At 49.7% G+C, this 19,065-nt stretch overlaps 1 protein-coding gene across 7 annotated transcripts in view; it reads right to left on the bottom strand.

The window, feature by feature from the left end:
- Positions 1 to 16,968: 16,968 nt before the first annotated feature.
- CARD11 (caspase recruitment domain family member 11) overlaps positions 16,969 to 19,065 on the bottom strand; it is a 136,608-nt gene continuing 134,511 nt past the window's right edge. For all 7 annotated transcript variants that reach the window (XM_049904877.1, XM_049904870.1, XM_049904873.1 and 4 more), the window contains one exon: positions 16,969 to 18,997. In XM_049904877.1, coding sequence (XP_049760834.1) covers positions 18,793 to 18,997 — 205 coding nt within the window. In that variant the 3' untranslated portion in view covers positions 16,969 to 18,792. The remainder of the gene's footprint in view (positions 18,998 to 19,065) is intronic.

Raw genomic sequence — 19,065 nt, forward strand, 5'->3', positions numbered from 1 at the left:
GTTCCTTGGTTTCTCGGCTTTGTAGACGATCCTCACGTGGCGTCTGTTTTCCCCTGTAGTGTTTGTCTGTGGGTCTAATCTGATCTTTTTATAACTTAGAAGTGATTAGATTTAGAACCCACTGTACCTGCGCATGATCTAATTAACATAACAAAGAAAACCCTGTTTCCAAATAGGGTCACATCTACAGGTACAAGGGCCAGGAATTCAACATATATTCTGCGGGGGACTCAATTCAATCCATAACAACGTTCACAGGGCAAATGGTTAGGACTGCTGCTGGAGGGGGGTGTGACATCAGCTGGAGGCGGAGCTGGGAAACCAGTGAGGAGACAGGTATCAACCAGGCTGGACGAGGGACTCGTGGTGGAGATGAAGAGAATAGTGGGTTTGAAGTGTACTTACAGATAAAGTTGGGAATCCAGGCTGAGTCTTGGGTTTCTAGCTTGAGGGACAGGTGGCTGATGGGGATGTCATTTACAGAGAAGGGGAAAAACCTCAGGGATTTGTCTTTAAAGCTTTACGTTGGGGAAATCCAGGTGGAGGTGTCCAGTAGCCCTGGCTACATGAGATAACCAGTAGCTGTCTAGTTGATTCTGACTCATGGCACCCCCACGTGTGTCAGAGTAGAAGTATGATCCATAGGGTTTTTTCAATAGCTGGTTTTTAGAAGTAGATTGCCAGGCTTATCTTCCATGGTGCCTTTCGGTGGACTTGAACCTCCAAACTTTCAGTTAGCAGCCAAGCGTGTTGTCTTAGTTATCCAGTACTGCTATAACAGAAATACCACAAGTGGATGGCTTTGACAAACAGAAATTTATTTTCTCACACTGTAGGAGGCTAGAAGTCTGAATTCAGGGTGCCAGTTCCAGGGGATGGCTTTTTCTCTCTGTCTGCTCTGGAGGAAGGTCCTTGTCCCTTCTGGGCTTCTGCTCTTGTATGATCTTCAAGTGGCCTGGTATGTGTCTTTCCCCATGTCTGCTCTGTTCCCTTGTTTAACCTCTTAAAAAGGTTTCGAAAAAGATTGACTCAAGACACACCCTATGCTAATCCTGCCCCATTAACATGGCAAAGATAACCCATTCCCAAATGTGAATATAATCATAGGCAGTAGAAGTTAGGAATTACAACATATATTTTTGCAGATGAAATTTAATCCATAACTTGCATCAGCCATTTGCTTTACCAGGGGACTCCAGCTATATGAGATAAGGTGCTTTAACGAGGCTGAGCTGGAGATAACAATTTGGGGTTCACGTTCATGGGCCTCTGCTGTTCACGTTCATGGGCCTCTGCGGTGCTCATGGTGACTCTATGTGGCAGGTCACCTGGGTTTTCTACTTTCATATCACCACTGATGAAATGGAGACCTCTGGGGTGACAGTTATTTTAGGTCCTCCTTCCCACCTGTGGGCTCCCACCACCCCATCATCACGAACATTGCCTGACCCTCGCAGTCTACAGAGCCCTGAGCACTTCCCCCAACCCTGCATAGGGTGGCTAAGCACGGGGTTCGTCTTGTTTCTGGAGCTCATGGGCTCTCGGTCTTGGCCTCTCTGTCTTTCTGTTCTGCCGCTCATTTCCGTGAGCATGACATATCTTGGCTTACCATTAAAAATATCTTAACAAATTTTTGTTTTGAGATAATTTCAAATTTATAGAAAAGTTGCAAGAATCATTCTGAGAACTTCAGGATGCCCCCACCCAGCCATATTTTCTTTGTCTCTCTCTCCTTATCTCTAGCTAATCCTTGCTCACTCTCACTCACACTCTCTCTGTCTCACTCAACTGTCTCTCCAATTTCCAATCTGTCTCCTCTGTCTGTTTCTTCCTCCGTCTCTCTCTCTGTCTTTTTGTCTGCCTCTGTCCCTCCCTCTCTCTGTCACACACACACTGTCTCTCTAATCTTTCTCGTGTTCTGTCTCTCACACACATTCTCTCTAGTCTCTCACATACATTTTCTTTCTCTCTCTAATTTCTCTCACACACTCACAGGCAAACACAATTTCACAGCTCCTTACCCACCCTCGTGCCCCCGCTGTCAGACATGCCGGGGGCGGCAGGCGTCATCGGCCAAAACAGGACTAGAAGATGACATGTGATAAAAAGGGAGACATTCCTGTATGGGAGCTTCATTTCCCGTCAGCCGGCCAGCGTGGAAACTTTCAGTACCACTTCCAGCCCAGCACCTGGGTTTCGGAGCAGCCCCTGCTGAGAGAGGAGGGTGCGAAGCCCTGGGCCCGTCACATCTGGCTAATTTTAGTATCCCAACGAGCCAGAAAGCCAACATCTCTCTCCTCTTCCTCCTCTGCCACCCCCTTCTCACTGCCTAGCCCAGCACAGCTGCGTTCCTCCCACGCAAGCCGGGCCCAGACTTCCTGCAACATGCCTGGGCGAGGGGGGTGGGGGGTGGGGGACGCCGGGGTCCCCAGGGACCCAGGCCAGGCACTTCTGGAGACGAGAGGGCTTTGTGGGCACCAGGGGCAATGCAGGGAGTGAGGGGCACCAGGGGGACCCTCAGCCCGGCACCAAACCTCGCCGGGGCTGGAGGCAGCACAGATGAGTGTCTGGTGATGGGACAAGGAGGGTCCCAGCCAAGCCTGTATCCTGGTGTCTGTGGCCTGTCCCATGGCCCCCCCAGCACCCTGCAGCCCATCCTTGATCCTTCTTCACCACCCTCCTCCCAAGACCTGGAGACTTCAAAACAAAACAAATCCCAAAACCCATTGCTGTCAAGTCAATTCCACCTCACAGCGACCCCATGTGTTACAGAGTAGAACTGCTCCATAGGGTTTTCTTGGCTGTAATCTTTAGAATCGACTGGACGGCAGTGGGTGGGTTTTTGGTTTAATCTTTACAGAAGCTGAAGAAAATTAAAAGAAGTCCACGAGAGCCAAAGTATGACTGTGAGTATATTCCACCTGAACTTAGAGGCCAGCTCAAGAATAGATTTGATGCATTGAACACTAATGACCGAAGACCAGATGAGTTGTGGGATGACATCAAGGACATTATACGTGAAGAAAACAAAAGGTCATGAAAAAGACAAGAAAAAATAAAAGACCAAAATGGATGTCAGAAGAGACTCTAAAACTTACTCTTTAAGGTAGAGTAGCTAAAGCAAATGGAAGAAACGATAAAGTAAAAGAGCTGAACAGAAGACTTCAAAGGACAGCTTGAGAAGACAAAGTAAAGTATTATAATGAAATGAGCAAAGCCTTGAAGTTAGAAAACCAAAAGGGAAGGACATGCTTGGCATTTCTCGAGCTGAAAGAACTGAAGAAAAAACTCAAAGCCTCCAGTTGCAATACTGAAGAGTTACATGGCCAAGATATTGAATAACGTAGGAAGCATCAAAAGAAGATGGAAAGAATACATAGTCACTGTACCAAAAAGAATTGGTTGACATTCAACCATTTCAGGAAGTAGCATATGATCAAGAACGATGATACTGAAGGAAGAATAGTATTCAGGAAGAAATCCAAGCTGCACTGAAGCCATTGGCGAAAAGCAAGGCTCCAAGAATTGATGAGACGTTTCAACAAACGGAAGCAGAGCTAGAAATACTCACTTGTCTATGCCAAGAAATTTGGAAGACAGCTACCTGGTCAACTGACTGGAAGAGATCCTTATTCATGCCCATTCCAAAGAAAGGTGACCTGTCAGAACGTGGAAATTACTGAACAATATCATTAAAATCACACACAAGTAAAATTTTGCTGAAGATCATTCAAAAAACTGTTGCAGCAATACATCAACAGGGAACTGCCAGAAATTCAGGCTGGATTCAGAAGAGGATGTGGAATGAGGGCTATCATTGCTGATGTCAGATGGATCTTGGCTGAAAGCAGAGAATACCAGAAAGATGTTTACCCGTGTTTTATTGACTAGGCAAAGGCATTCGACTGTGTGGATCATAACAAATTATGGATAATGTCGAGAAAAATGGGAATTCCAGAACACTTAATTGTGCTCATGAGGAACCTGTGCATGGATCAAGATGCAGTCATTTGAAGAAAAGAAGGGGATACTGAGTGGTTTAAATCACGAAGGGTGTGCATCAGGGTTGTATCCTTTCACCATACCTATTCAGTTTGTATGCTGAGCAAATAATCTGAGAAACTGGACTATATGAAGAAGAACGGGGCATCAGGATTATAGGAAGACTCATTAACAACCTGTGATATGCAGATGACACAACCTTGCTTGCTGAAAGTGAAGAGGACTTGAAGTACTTACTGATGAAGATCAAAGACTACAGCCTTCAGCATGGATTGCACCTCAACATAAAGAAAACAAAAATCCTCACAATTGGACCAATAAGCAAGATCACAAAAAACGGAGAAAATATTGAACTTGTAAAGGATTTCATTTTACTTGGATCCACAGTCAAGGCCCATGGAAGCAGCAGTCGAGAAATCAAATGACGAATTGCGGTGGGCAAATCGGCTGCAAAAGACCTCTTGAAAGTGTTAAAAAGCAAAGCTATCACTTTGAGGACTAAGATGCGCCTGACCCAAACCATGGTATTTTCCATCTCCTCATATGCATTCAAAAGCAGGTCAATGAATAAGGAAGACCGAAAAAGAACTGATGCCTTTGAATTACGATATTGACTAAGAATATTGAATATACCGCGGACTGCCGGAAGAATGAACAAATCTGTCTTGGAAGAAGTACAGCCAGAGTGCTCCTTAGAAGCGAGGATGGCGAGACTTTGTCCCATGTACTTTGGGCATGTTATCAGGAGGGACCAGTCCCTGGTGAAGGACATCATGCTTGGTAGAGGGTCAGCAAAAAAGAAGACCCTCGACAAGATAAACTGACACGGTGGCTGCAACAACGGACTCAAACACAGCAACAATTGTGAGGATGGTGCAGGACCAGGCAGTGTTTCATTTGGTTGCACACAGGGTCACTGTGAGTTGGAACAACTCGATGGTACCTAACGACAACAACAATCTTTACAGAAACAGAGCACTGGGCCTTTCTTCTGCAGCAGTGCTGGGTGGGATCGAACCGCCGACCTTAGTAGTGGAGGGCAAACAGCCTGCATCAGCCAGGGACACCCTAGTCTTCCTGAATTATATCCACCTCGCACCCCAGCGGGTAGCAGAGTCACATAAGAGCCCAATGAGAGGGAGCGGTGAGCACAGCACGGGAATTCTAGCCTTTACATCTCGGCTCTACCCTTCCCAGCTGTGAGGCCCCTCCGTGCCTCAGTTTCCCCATCTGTAAAACGAGGGTGTTAATCGCTACTGGAATAGACCAGTGCCAGGTTGGGAAACACCTGCCTGAGCAGTAGGTGTGATGTTCTCTCTCGGGGGAGTTGTCGTTGTTAGTTGCCAGAGTCGATTCCAACTCATGGCGGCCCCCCGTGTTACAGAGAACTGTGCTCCACAGGGTTTTCTTGGTTGTAATGTTTACAGAAGGAGCACTGGGTGGTGCAACAGTTAAGCACTCGGCTGCTTACCAGAAGGTTGGCGGTTTGAACCGTGGTTCCTCAGCAGACAGACGTGGCAGTCTGCTCCTGCAAAGATTACAGCCTTGGAAACCCCATGGGACAGCTCTACTCTGTCCTATAGAGGCACTATGAGATGGAATTGGCTCAACGACACAAAACAACGATCTTCCTGGAAGCAGATTGCCAGGCCTGTCTTCCTTATCACTGCTGGATGAGTCGGAGTCGCCAACATTTAGGTTAGCAGTTGGGAGGGTCTTCTCCAAGCTCAGAAACCCCAGAAGCCCCCCAGCACAGAAGTGGCAAGCCCCTGTCCCACGAATCTGCAGCAGCTGCCCAGAGGTGCACACGAATAAATAACTGTGATGGAATGTGATGGGAAATCAATGAGAACAAAAGAAGTGTTGTTTGTGCAGGGTTGTGGCTCCTCCAGCTCCGTTGTGGCTGCTTTGATTAATCAGCAGAGATCTGATAACAAGAGACCAGGTGGAGCTCCAGGGCAGGGACGGGGAGCTGATGGGGCAGAGGCTCAAGGCCTGAGAGGAATGGAGGGTAGCCCTCAGGTCCCTGGCTTCACTGCAGATGGGGAAAGTGACCTCTGCCTTTGATTTGTTATTTTCTTTTTTTGTAAATGCATAAAAATTCAGTGAAGCTCTCAGATGAGGAGAAACGTTAGGTGTGAGCCAAGGAAAGGTCATCGAGGGAGCGAGCATCTTTGATCCTCCCCTGACCTTTCTCTCTATCTGAACTGCATCTCCATGGTGGCAACATGCACAGTTATTCCTCTGGGTCTGTCTTGGGTCCGTTTTTTTTCTCCTCAGCAGGTTGGTCAGCTAAGGCTGAGGGGAGCCAGAGGGGCCGAGACCTGAGTCCCAGTCCCCAGGAGGGCCTCTTGGTGGGCACACCTGGGGAGCCTGGTGCAAATGGTTAAGCACTTGGCTCAAAGGTTGGAGGTTCAAGTCTACCCAGAGGCACCTCAGAAGAAAGTCCTGGCAATCTACTTCCATAAAACCAGCCACTGAAAACAGCGTGGAGCAGAGTTCTCCTCTGACACACACGGGGTCACCATGGCTAGGGGCTGACTCCCTGGCAACTGGTTAGTTATCGCCGCGGAGTCCCTAGGTGGTGCAAATGGTGCATGGGCTCAGCTGTTCAACAAAAGGTTGGCGGTTTGAGGGCACCCAGAGGCACCTCGGAAGAAAGGCCTGGTGATCTACTTCCAAAAATTCAGCCATTGAAAACCCCACGGAGTGCAAATCTACTCTGGCACACACGGGGTTGTCGTGAGTTGGAGCTGACTTGATGGCAACTGGTTTAGGGACACTGAGGCACCGAGAGGGGCCATGCGCTGGCCAAGGCCACCCAGCTGGAAGTACTTATTAAATAGTCTCAAGAATCAGTTGTGTGTCAGGCATGGGAGCTGAGGGGTGGACAAGGCAGGCACACTCTCCACCCTTGTAAAGAAGCTCAAGGTTAAGAGGACAAGTCAGACAATCAAGAAAGTCATTACAATGTGGGTGACGGGCGGTGACAAGGCGTGTACCTCAGCCAAGCATCAGGGAAACTCCCTCTCCCCCCAGAGGAGGTGACACTCCAGCTGACATCTAAAGGACGAGTAGGAGCTAACCAGGCAAAGAGTGAAGGGAACAGTGTGTCAGAGGAGTGGAACAGCATGTGTGAAGGCCCAGAACCAGAAGAAAGGCAAGAGGGCTGGTGTCCTTGGGTGTGGCATGTGAGGGGGAGATGGGGGTGGCTGGGCAGAACAGGGGAGGGCCTGGTACCAGCAGATGTTGAACTTTATTCCAGGGACACTGAGGACCATTGAAGAGTCTTGAAGAGGGGAATGGCTAGTACTTTGGGAATTTCCCACTGGCCAAGTGGAGGGATCAAGGTGCAGAGAGGCTGGGGGGAGTGTCCCAGTCATCCAGTGTGGGGCCATGTCAGCCTGGACCAGGGTGGAGGCCTGGAAGTGGGGAGGAGTAAGCGGTTGCAAGAGACAGTTAAGAGTTTCATCAACAGGATGAGGTGGGGGGATGTGTGTCTTTGTGTGTGTGCACACATGCATACATGTGAAAGAGACAGAGAGGAGAGGGAGAGATAGAGAAAGAGAGGGATGGAGAAAGACAGAGACAGAGAGAGAAAGGGAGAGCTATGGAGACAGATGGAGAAAGAGAACGATGGAGAGATGGGAGAGGGAGAGATGGGAGAGAGAGAGATGGATCCACACACACAGATGGAGAGAGGGTGAGTGTCAGTGGTACCCAGGTTTCTGGCTCAGTGACCAAGTTTAGGGGTGAGGAGGTGGGGGAGGCAGGTTCTGTGGGGTCCGGGGCTGAGCTCTGTTTTAGACCTGTGTAGACTCCTGTCACTCACGGGGTGAGAACGGGGATGCAGTTCCACCTGCAGTCCTGTCTGTATCTGGCTGCGGTGCGGAGGGGCGGGGTCCCAGCACCAAACTTCCTCCCAGCATCCCGGGGTGGTACCACAGTTAATGAAACCACGTGCTCTACTTGTCAGCAAGGAGGAGCTCAGAGGGTAACCAAGGCGCAAGGGCAGCAGCAGGGGAGTCTGCCTTACACCCGCCAACGGCCCCTGTGGGTCACAGGGGCCACAGTGTTAGAAAAGCCCCAAACCAGAGACTCAAGCAGGTTCCGGGCATCAGCTATAGAAATCCCCAGTATGTACTTGCCGCTCCATGGAGGGCAATTTGGCAACATGCAAGAATACGATAAATGCATAACCCCTCTCATGGGAGTTGATCCTACTACCTGGATGCCTACCAGGGGGAAAACGATCCATGGACAAGTGATTCCCCGAAACCACCCCGCTGTTCGTTAACAAGGAGCTGGCTAAGAAATTACCGGATCTCCAAACAGCGGAGTCCCTGGGTGGTGCAAACAGTTAACATTCTCAGCTGTTAACAAAAGGTGGGAGGGTTAGAGTCCACCTAGCGGTGCCTCAGAAGAGAGGCCTGGTGATCTACTTCTGAGAAATCAGCCATTGAAAACCCCACGGAACACAGTTCTACTCTGACACACACGAGGTCACCATGAGGTGGAGTTGACTCAAAGGCAACAGGCAAAATAAACAGTGGGATGCTCTATGCCTGTCAAAAGGAGTGAAAGCCCTGCGTGTTCTGATAAGGAAAGGTCTCCAAACTGAACATTTTAAGTTCAAAAACAAAACAAAATAAGACACAGAGCAGTAAGCTTCATACGCTATGTTTTTTATCTTAAAGGAGACAATGCAAATACATATTGGTAGGTGTTTGTATGTGCATGAAGAAACTCTAGAAGGTCCCCATGAAAAAGTGGTTTCCTGTGTGTGAGAGGGGGCATGGTGACAGGGGTAGAAGTGAGAAATTCTTTTTATTGTGGTAAAAGACACACAACAAAGAATTTGCCGTTGTAACCATTTTTAAGTGTACAATTCAGTGGATCCATTGCACTCACCGTGAGGTGCGACCATCACTGCTATCTGTTGCCAAAAGTGTTTCATCACCCCAAACAGAAACCCAGAACCCCTTCAGCAACAGCCCCCTCCCCCAGTCCCTGGTAACCCCTCATCAACTTTGCTCTCTATGCATTTGCCTATTCTAGATATTTTCATAGAAGAGGGGTCATACACTGTTTGTCTTTTTGTGTCTGGCTTCTTTCACTCAGAGTAATGTTTTCAAGGTTCACCCATGTTGTAGCAGAGATCAGAAGTTCATTACTCCCTTGCATGGATGGACGGCATTGTGTTCATCCATCATCTGTTGATGGACACTTGGGTTACGTTCACCTTGGCTATTGTGAATCGTGCTGCAGTGAACGCTGGTGTACAAATATCTGTTTGAGTCCCTGATTCCAAGTCTGGTGGCACAGTGGTTAAGAGCTCGGCTGCTAACCAAAAGGTTGGCAGTTCGAATTCACCAGCCACTCCTTGGAAGCCCTATGAGGCAGTTCTATTCTGTCCTGTAGGTTTGCTATGAGTCAGAATCAACTTGATGGCAGCGGGTTCGATTTTTTTTTTTTTTTTGTATACATACAGGTGAAAATTTTTAATGTATAGCTTTTTACAACGTGTGATTTATTGTTTGATCTATTATGAATGGACACAAGATTCCAAATAAACAACAGAGACTAACACCACAACTGCGGTGAAACCTCTCCCTCCCTGAGGTGCCCCCTTCCTTGCGGTTGTTGCTCCTGCAGAATCTGTGGATGGAAGGGTGAGTGTTCCCTTCCAGAAGCTGGCCTGAGAGACAGCAGGCTGGACACTGCCCCACCTTCCCTGGCTGCCTGGGGACAGACCCGTGCAGCTGTCTTACACTGTGGCCTCCTTCAATCAGAGGACAACCCCAAAACTAAACCAAACCCACTGTCGTCGAGTTGAGTCTGACCCATAAGGACGCTACAGGACAGACTAGAACTGTCCCATAGTGTTTCCGAGGCTGAAATCTTCGTGGAAGCAGACTGCCACATCTTTCTTCCACAGCGGAGAGCTCCAGGGGGTCAAAATTGCCCTCAGGGTCTCTCTCTCCCTTTTCCCCATGGACCCACAGCTGGATTACCCCAGAGGGAACACCTGGGGGAGGGGGGCAGCAAGAAGAGCTGCCAGGAGCGAGGGAGCTGGGCCAGCCTGGGGAGGCACTTCCTGTTGTTGTCAATGTGGGATCCTGGGGTTGAATTTGAAACTCAAATTACCAGGCTTAGCTTCAGCTAGAGCTTACCCTTTCCTTCCGGGGAGTCTCTTACTCCTGGCCCTCTTAGCACAGGGGTAAAGCATCCTTCTCTTTGTGCCCTGGGAAGGAACCCCGAAAGACTCCCCTCAACGTGGTGGAACTGAAGAAAGCAAGCAGAGGGTGGTCTGCAGAAAATACACCCCAGATTTCCAGCAGAAATGAGTTGGCAAATTATGAAACTTGGAGCTGGAGAGGTGGATTCAAATCCTGGTTCCTTGAGCTTCAGTTTCCTCATCTGTAGAGAAGGTATCAGCACCAGCCCTTCCCACCTCTCCAGGTTGACTGTACTCATCATACCTGTGCCAAGCGCACCAACCATTCTCCCAAATTGTCGAGGGTGGGGCGAGGGTGTGGGGGAGGGGGTGGTTGCAGACACTGCCAGAATCCGAGTCTACTCAGATTTAGCGGGGTAGCCGAGGATACCCTGTTTGTAAAGTAGCAGTTGTTGTGTGCCGTTGAGTCAATTCTGACTCGTAGTGACCACACAAGACAGAGTATAACTGCCTTGTAGAGTTTCCTAGGCTATAATCTTTATGGGAGCGGATTACCAGGTCTTTCCTACTGCAGAGCCACTGGTGGGTTTGAACTGCCAACCTTTTGGTTAGCAGCCGAGCACTTAACTGTTGTACCACCAGGGCTCCTGGTAAAATAGACAGCCAACAAAAATGAGGGAAATCCTCAACGAGATGGATTGGCACAATAGCCACAACAATGAGCTGAAACATACCAACAACCATGAAGATGGCACAGGGCTGGGCAACACTTTGTTCTGTTGTGCACGGGGTCACCGTGAGTCGGTGACAACAACTGCAAAACACCATCATATGTGTTAACTTACAACCACTTACTTCTATTAAACAGATGAGGCAGCTGAGGCTCAGAGAGGTCAAGCTACTTGCCTGGGTCACACAGCAAGGCCGCGGTTTCTCCAGGCTTGGAGCCTCGGCCTGGCTAACTTAGTGTCCAGTGCTTTCTTCACTGCACTGCTGTTCTGGGTGTCCATTGCTGTGCAACAAATGACCCTCACCTTAATCGCCTAAAACAACCACGATTTTATTGTATCTCATGATTTCGTGGATTGAGAATTTGGGCAGGGCTCTGCTGGGCTGTCTGCTCCACACAGTGTCAACTGGAGTCACCTAATGGTTCTCAGCTTGTGGACAGGCGAGTCTGCAGAGTCCAAGATGGTTTCCTTCACATGCCTGCTGCCTTGGTGGGGATGGCTGGAGAGCTGGGCTCAGCTGGGCCCTTCCCTTTTCCACGTAGTCTCAGGGACTCTCCACATAGCTTCTCCATTTGCTTATCTGGTGACTCAGGGTTTCAGGAGACCAAGGTGGGAGCTGCCAGTCCCTTAAAGGTGGGTCTGGACCCCACGGAGCATCAACCCTGCTGTATTTCTTTGGGCTGAAGCCATCATTGGCTGCCCAGATTCAAGGGGGAAGGGAAGCAGACCCCCCAACTCTCTCTGGAGGGAGTGTCAAAGAATCTGTGGCCCTCTTTATCTGCCGCAACCCCACAAGGCCTTTCTTGGAGATTGTAGGGAGGAAGGTGCGTCTTACGTGATCCTTGAGAGTAAAAGATTATCAACAGGTCAGTGCCGATTTGGGCCCACGTGTGGACCTTTGTTGTTGGGTGCCATTAAGTTGATCCTCACTCATGGTGGCCCCATGTGACAGAACAGAACCACCTTGTAGGATGTCCTGGGCTGTAATCTTTTTTAATTTTGTTGTTGTTGTTGAGAATATACACAGCACAACACACACAGATTCAACTGCCTAGGCTGTAATCTTTACTGGAGCAGACCGCAAGGTCTTTCTCCCGTGGAGTCACTGAGTGGGCTCGAACTGCCAACCTTTCCGTTAGCAGCCAAGTGCTTAATTGTTGTACCACCAGGGCTCTTTGCCCGTGGGGAATTCCCTTTACCACCTGTTACCGATTGAATTATGTCCCCCCAAAAGACATGTTGAAGTCCTAACCCCAGTACGCATGAATGCGAATTTGTTTGGAAATAGGGTCTTTGGAGATGTTATCAGTTAACATGAGGCCACACCGAAGTAGGGTGGATCCTGATCCCATCTGAGTGGTGTTCTATAAAAAAGGAGAAGAGACACAGGGACAGACAGAGGGAAGATGGCCATGCGAAGATGAAAGTAGAGATTGTAATGATACATCTATAAGCCAAGGAGTACCAAGAATTGCTGGCAACCACCAGATGCTAGGAGAGAAGCCTGAAACAGATACTCACTCAGAGCCTTGTGGGAGTCAACACAGCTGACACCCTGATCTCTGACTCCCAGCCTCCGGAGCTGTGAGAGAATGAACTTCTTTTGTTATGGCTACCCCAGGACACTCACACAACCTCCCTTGGACTCTGTCTACCATGACTATCATGGGGGACCTCCAGGAAACAGGTTGGGGGTTGAGGAACCCAGGCACATAACCCACTTTCTCTTGGGGCCCAATCAATATCACCCTAAAGGCTTGGAAACTGGAAGGGCAGGGTTTGGGGCCTGCAGAGCATTCTGGGTAATCAAAGGGACAGGGGTGGGGGCTAAGGATCGTTCTCCCTAGTGGCCAGCCCTGACATCCTTGTTGACTTTGGCAGAATTGCCAAAGAAAAATCCAAGAGAGGGAGAGGGCTGGCTGGGGAGTGGGCTGCTGGCCCAGATAAAAGCATTTCCAGAAAATGAGGCCAGAAGATGCAGTGGCTTTTGAAGGCAGCAGATGTTGGGTGGTATCAGGGCTCCTGTCTCCCCCAGAAAGAGCTCCTTTCCCAGTGATGTGGACTGATGAGGTGAAACACCTGGGTCAGCTGGGGTAGCCATTGTGAGCAGGCCACCTTGCTCCCTGAGAGGAAAACCTTGTCCTCTCAGCCTGAGTATCCTGTAAGCCTGGGTCCAAACCAGCCACTGCCCCGGATGCCAGAGGCCACCCCCCAGGCGCTGGGAGGGTAGAAGACAGATGTGACAAATGCTACCAGGCTCCAAACAGCACCTCTGAATTGGAAAGTCCCAGGAGAACCTGCAGCCTGCAAATCAGCCAGACTTGGGTGGAGTTTCTGCTTACAAGCTGTGTGACCTCAACCAGGTGGCTTAACCTCTCTGAGCCCCAGCTTTCTCCTGAATAAAATGAAGGAGTGTTTTGGGACCAGTGAGCGAAACAGCATGCACAAAGTGCTTGGCACAGTGCAGGAGCTCAAGAAATAGTTATTCATATTTGCTAAGGCCCAGAGCAATGGTTTTTTTTAGAGCAATGGTTTTTTTTAGAGTAATGGTTCTGGATCTTTTCGAGATTACAGGACACGCTGGGAATTGGACAGAGGATAGACTTTCTGCCTAGAGAAGTGTACGTCTGTACAGACAAAAGGCAGTTTGCCCACAAGCCTGGGAAGGGGGGTGCACACCCCGCAGTGGCTCTGAGCTGCATGGCCGGCACCCTGCGAGGGAACCAGGCACTGCCCACTGGCCGTATTGGTCTGGCACAGCCTCCTGCCTGTGGCCTTGGTCCCAGGGCCCCTGGCATGGGCAGGAGACCCTGCTGAGTCTCTGGGCAGCTGCCCTGAGCCCTGGGCTGGCTTCCAAGTCAAAACTGGGCTTGCAGCTTGTGTGATAACTGAGCTGTAGCGAGATTCTGTGGGAGCTCTGAGCAGCAACTCCCCGCCCCCAGACCCTCTCTCTTTCCCAGGTAAACACAGCGCTGCCCCTTCCTGGGCTGCCAGCAGTCCAACAAAGAGAAGCCCGGAGCCTCAGCGGATGATGCTGGGGGTCTCCTTTGAAACATGCATGTAGACAAACCCTTGGGGGCCAAACCCCAGGCCCCATTTCATTCAAGGAGCCACCAGAACGGAGAACCTCATCCTGACACTAACCCTCCCCTCCTCCCAGCCACTAGATGAACGTATATACCACTCCCAGCTCTGCATCCTGGAGCCAGCTAAAATGAACCTGAAAAACCGTACTAAACCAAACCACAAACTCTTCTCAAGTTTCTCCATTCACAAGTGTGGCCTATTTTCATCTCTCCCTCCACCCCCAAATGATATGTAAGCTTGTACAAGGGCCCAAGGAGTCAGGAATTAAATACATAAAAACAATAAATCAGCCTGCTTTGTACTTTGGGCCTTTTTTTCCCCCAGGCATGTCTATCACCTCTGCACTAAGTGCTTTATGGGAAAACAGAGTTTCTAAGTGTAAACGGGACTGCTGTGGCTTGGGGAAATTTACTGTTTGACTAAAGGCGTTAACAAGAAGAGTGCAGATCCTCCCGTCCCCTTGTTTCCTGGAAACCCTGGTGGCGTGGTGGTTAAGAGCTACAGCTGCTAACCAAAAGGTCAGCAGTTTGAATCCATCAGGCACTGGGTTTCCTGGTGCGGAGGTTTATCGGCCTTGAATCACTGCAGCTGGACCTCCCTAATCATGGCCTTGACAGACCCAACGTGCCCACTTGTTTATGGGGTGAGTTTGGGAAACAAGGCATTACTGACTGGCTCTTGCAATATATCTTGGTGTCCTGGGATGGCCATAACAAGATACCCCAAAGTGGGAGGCTTGTAGGAACAGAAATTCATTCTGTCACAGTTCTGGAGGCTGGGAGTCTGAGATCAGGGTGTCAGGTGTGTTGACTCCCTCTGAGACTCTCTGTTCTGCCTCTCTCCTGGCTTCTAGTGGCTCCTGGTGTCCTTGGCTTGTGGCAGCATCACTCCAACCTCTGCCTCTTTCTTCGCATGGCCATCCTTCCTGTGTCTGTCTGTGTCTGTATCTTTTCTCTCTTTTATAAGGATACCACTCAGACTGGAGCCCTGGTGGCACAGTGGTTAAGTGTTCAGCTGCTTCCATAAAGATGACTGCCTTGCAAACCCTATGGGGAAGCTCTATTCTGTTCTATAGGGTTGCCGTGAGTCGGAATCAACTGAGTGGCAACAGGTAACTCAGATTGGATTAGGACCCACTCTCCTCCGGTATGACTGTATGTTAACTGATAACATCTTCAAAGACCCTATTTCCAAACAAGGTCACATTCACAGGTACAGGGGTTAGGGCTTCAGCAGATGTTTTTAGGGGAGACAATTCAATCCAGAGGGATACTTTTTGTCTTGAAAGGCATCTCATTTGACAGCAAACTCAACTCCAACCCTGGAGGTGGGTCATGGCAATGGAGGAGAGACAGGGCACCCTCCTAGAACGTCCCTCCCCTCCTCTCTTCAAGCCTTCTGGGGCTCCAGGTTGCTAACATGTCTTCTGAGGTGGAAACGTGAGAAGATGCTGAACAGTCCAGGGCTTGCCATCGTCTACCACAGCCCCTCACTTCACAGGCCACACAGCCTTGTTTTCTAGGATGAAAGATTAATATGGTTCTTCTACTAATAATTCATTTCTGGAAGATGTGGCAAGAATCTCAGAGAGGGTCGACTCACGCATGCCATGGTATTTGAAATCAGCAAGATAAGGGTTGCTTGTGTGTTACTGCTGCCGTGGAGTCAACTAGGACTTGTGGCGCCCCACAGGTACCAGAGTAGAACTGTGCTCCATAGGGTTTTTGGTGGCTGGTTTTCAGAAGTAGATTGCCAGGCCTTTCTTCCGAGGTGCCTCTGGGTGAGTTCGAACCACCAACTTTTCGGCTAATAGTCCAGTGCTTAACCCTGTGTGCCACCCAGGGACTCCTATGTTGCTTGCATACTTGTTAGGAATTGCTCTAGGCTGCAAGTAATAGACCTGAGATAACAGCAACTTAAAACTAAGATACAAATGTATTCCTGTCGCATGTTAAAGAAACCCAAGCAGCAGTTCTGAGCTGCAAGGTGTCATGTAGGACTCTGGCTCCTTCTGTCTTTTTGCTTCACCATCCTCTGCTCATAGTGCCCATCCTTAAGATCCAAATGGCTGCTGGAGTTCCAGCCATCATGTCTGCATCCCAGGTAGGAAACTGAAGGAAGGGCTGTTTGTTTCCTTTGACTCTACTGAAACCTCCCCTTATATTTCCTTTATTACCTTAGCTGCAAAGGATGCTGAAAATATGGTCTTTTTGCCACACACATAGTATTCCAGGCTAATATCAGGATTCTGTAAGAAAGGGAGGGTGGATATTGGGTTGTCAACTAGGAGCGGCTCCCACAGTGCCTGTGAGCAGAGAGACAGACCTGGGTTTCAGCCCAAACTCCCGAGTCTCTGAATCTGCAGTGTGGCATCTGCACAGGGCTTGGCTGGCCTCGGTGGACAGCCCCGGCACATTTGCGTCACTTTTTTTTTTTTTTTTAATTTTATTGTGCTTTAGGTGAAAGTTTACAGTGCGAATTAATTTCTCATTCAAAAATTTATACAAATTGTTTTGTGACATTGGTTGCTATCCCCACAATGTGTCAGCACTCTTCCCTTTTTCACTCTGGGTTTCCCATTTTCCTGTGTTTATTTGTCCAGTTTTCCCATCCCTTCCTGCCTTCTTGTCTTTGCTTTCAGGCAGGTGTTGTCCATTTGGTCTCATATACTTAATTGAACTAAGAAGCACCTTATCGTTGGTTTTATAGGCCTGTGTAATCTTTGGCTGAAAGGTGGACTTTGGGAGTGGCTTCAGTTCTGCGTTAGCAGGGTGCCTGGGGGCTGTTGTTTCAGGAGTTCCTCCCGTCTCTGTCAGACCACTACGTCTGATTTTTTTTTTGTTAATTTGGATTTTATTCTACATTTTTCTCCCACTCTGTCCAGGACCCTCTATTGTGATCCCCGTCAGAACCATTGGTGGTTGTAGCTGGGCACCATCTAGTTCTTCTGGGCCCAGGGTGGTAAAGACTGTGGTCCATTAGTCCTTTGGACCTATTTTCCTCGTATCTTTGGTTTTCTTCATTCTCCTTTGCTCCAGACAGGATGGGACCAATAGATGTATCTTAGATGGCTGCTCATGAGCACTTAAGACCCCAGACGCTACTCACCAAAGTACGATGTGGAATATCTTCCTTATGAACCATGTTATGCCTATTGACCTAGATGTTCCCTGAGACCCTGGTCCCTGGCCCTCAGCCCCTGTACTTGGTCCCTCAAAGTGTTTGAATGTGCCTAGGAAGCTTCTACGACTTTGCCATGGTCAAGTTGTGGTGATTTTCCCTTTATTGTGTGTTGTCTTTCCCTTCACCAACATTACCACTTGCCTACTGTCTAGTTAGTGATTCCCTCCCCTCCCCCCATAGCCATCAAAATTTTTTTTCTGTGTGTAACCTTTTCTTGGGTTTTATAATAGTGGTCTCATACAATGTTTGTCCTTTTCTGACTGGCTTATTTCACTCAGCATAATGTCCTGTAGATTCAGCCATGTGGTGAGATGTTTTGGGTATTCATCGTTGCTCTTTATTGTTGCATAATATTCCATTGTGTGTATGTACCCCAGTTTGTTTATCCCCCATCTGCTGATGGATACTTAGGTTGTTTCTATCTTTTTGCTATTCTGAATAGTGCTACAATGAACATGGGTGTCTATTTTGCATCACATTTTCGGGTCAAGGAGAAACACGACTCTGGAGCCCAGAGGGCCTCTGCTATCTGCTGGGGAAAGAGGCCTAGCTGACCTCCAGCCCCCGCTCCTGGGCAATGGAGAGCTTGATCCATCTGTCCGTTCCTGCTCTGGGGGTGACAGGAGGTTGTGCTGCAGGCCATTGCATGGGGGATGGAGAACAGTCTGGGGTAGGCAGGCACGGGTGGCTGCAGTGTGGGGAGTGAGGGGTGGCCTGGCATCAGGGGATGCAGGAGCACAAAGAGAAGACCATCCCAGCAGCTCCCGGAAGGATGGGCCCTTCCCAGGAGACTTGGTAATTGATTGCCTAAATCAGGACCTACCTCAGTCAAAGGGGGTACTGTTAGCAATGATGCCCCTGAAGCAGCTGTCAGCCAGGCTTCTTCTGGGGCCCTGGAATGCAGGTCTACCTGACCTTCCCCCTACTTCCCCCGAGCCTACTCTGGGCCTAAACTGAGCTTGCTGGGGTGGCTTCCCTGTTAGGAAGGTGGCAAGAGCAGAAACCCCTGCCAACTGTTAAACAAAATGGTAGAAAACCAAGGAATATGGATATTTAATGCAAGAAAAACAACAGCACAGCACACTGCCCCCACCCCCCAGACCTGTCCTGGCTGGGAATGTGCTTGTCGTGTAACTGAGAACTGGCAGTGTCCTGGCCTCTGATCCAGGTGGCGCACCTTCCCCACACCTGTCCAGGTGGCGCACCCGCCCCACACCTGTCCAGATGGCACACCCGCCCCACACCTGTCCAGGTGGTATACCTGCCCCACACCTGTCCAGGTGGTGCACCTGTGCTATGCATTACATTCAACTGCTGTTCCAGCCTGAGAGGCTCCCACTGGCTGGGGGCTCTGGCTGGGCGTCCTCCGTCTGGCCCTGTCTCCCAGAGTATGCCAGCAGGGACCAATGACTCAGCCTAGGAGGCTGGGGGTGGAATCACGACTCCCTGCCCCTCCCCAGGTATGTCTGTCCCTACGGTGGCACCTGTCCCCAGGGGGTGGCTGCTCTAGGGCCACAGAACGCCCCACCCACAGCATTACATGGTGGGTAGACGTCCCTCGAGTCTGCGTGGACCCTCCTTGAGTCTGCATAGACCCAGGGTGCCATCGCCTCACAGCTGATCTTCGTCCACCCAGACAGTTTTGCGCTGCTCCTCGCCAATCTTGTCCTTGATGACTCGAAGCAGCTCCTCCACGCTGCCCCACATGTCGGCCTCCACCGTAGCGTACAGGCACGGCAGGGCCTCCAGCTCCTTCTCCTTCAGCCGGCACAGGCGCAGAAACTCCTCCTCCGTCTCTGGCCGGGGGAGAAGCTTCCTGCGGGCAGAGAAGGGACAGACGCATGTGGGCTTGGCCACCCCCGGGGAGCCTCGAGAAGGGACATG

The sequence above is a fragment of the Elephas maximus genome, chromosome 12, assembly GCF_024166365.1.
Source record: "Elephas maximus indicus isolate mEleMax1 chromosome 12, mEleMax1 primary haplotype, whole genome shotgun sequence".
Taxonomy (NCBI): domain Eukaryota; kingdom Metazoa; phylum Chordata; class Mammalia; order Proboscidea; family Elephantidae; genus Elephas; species Elephas maximus.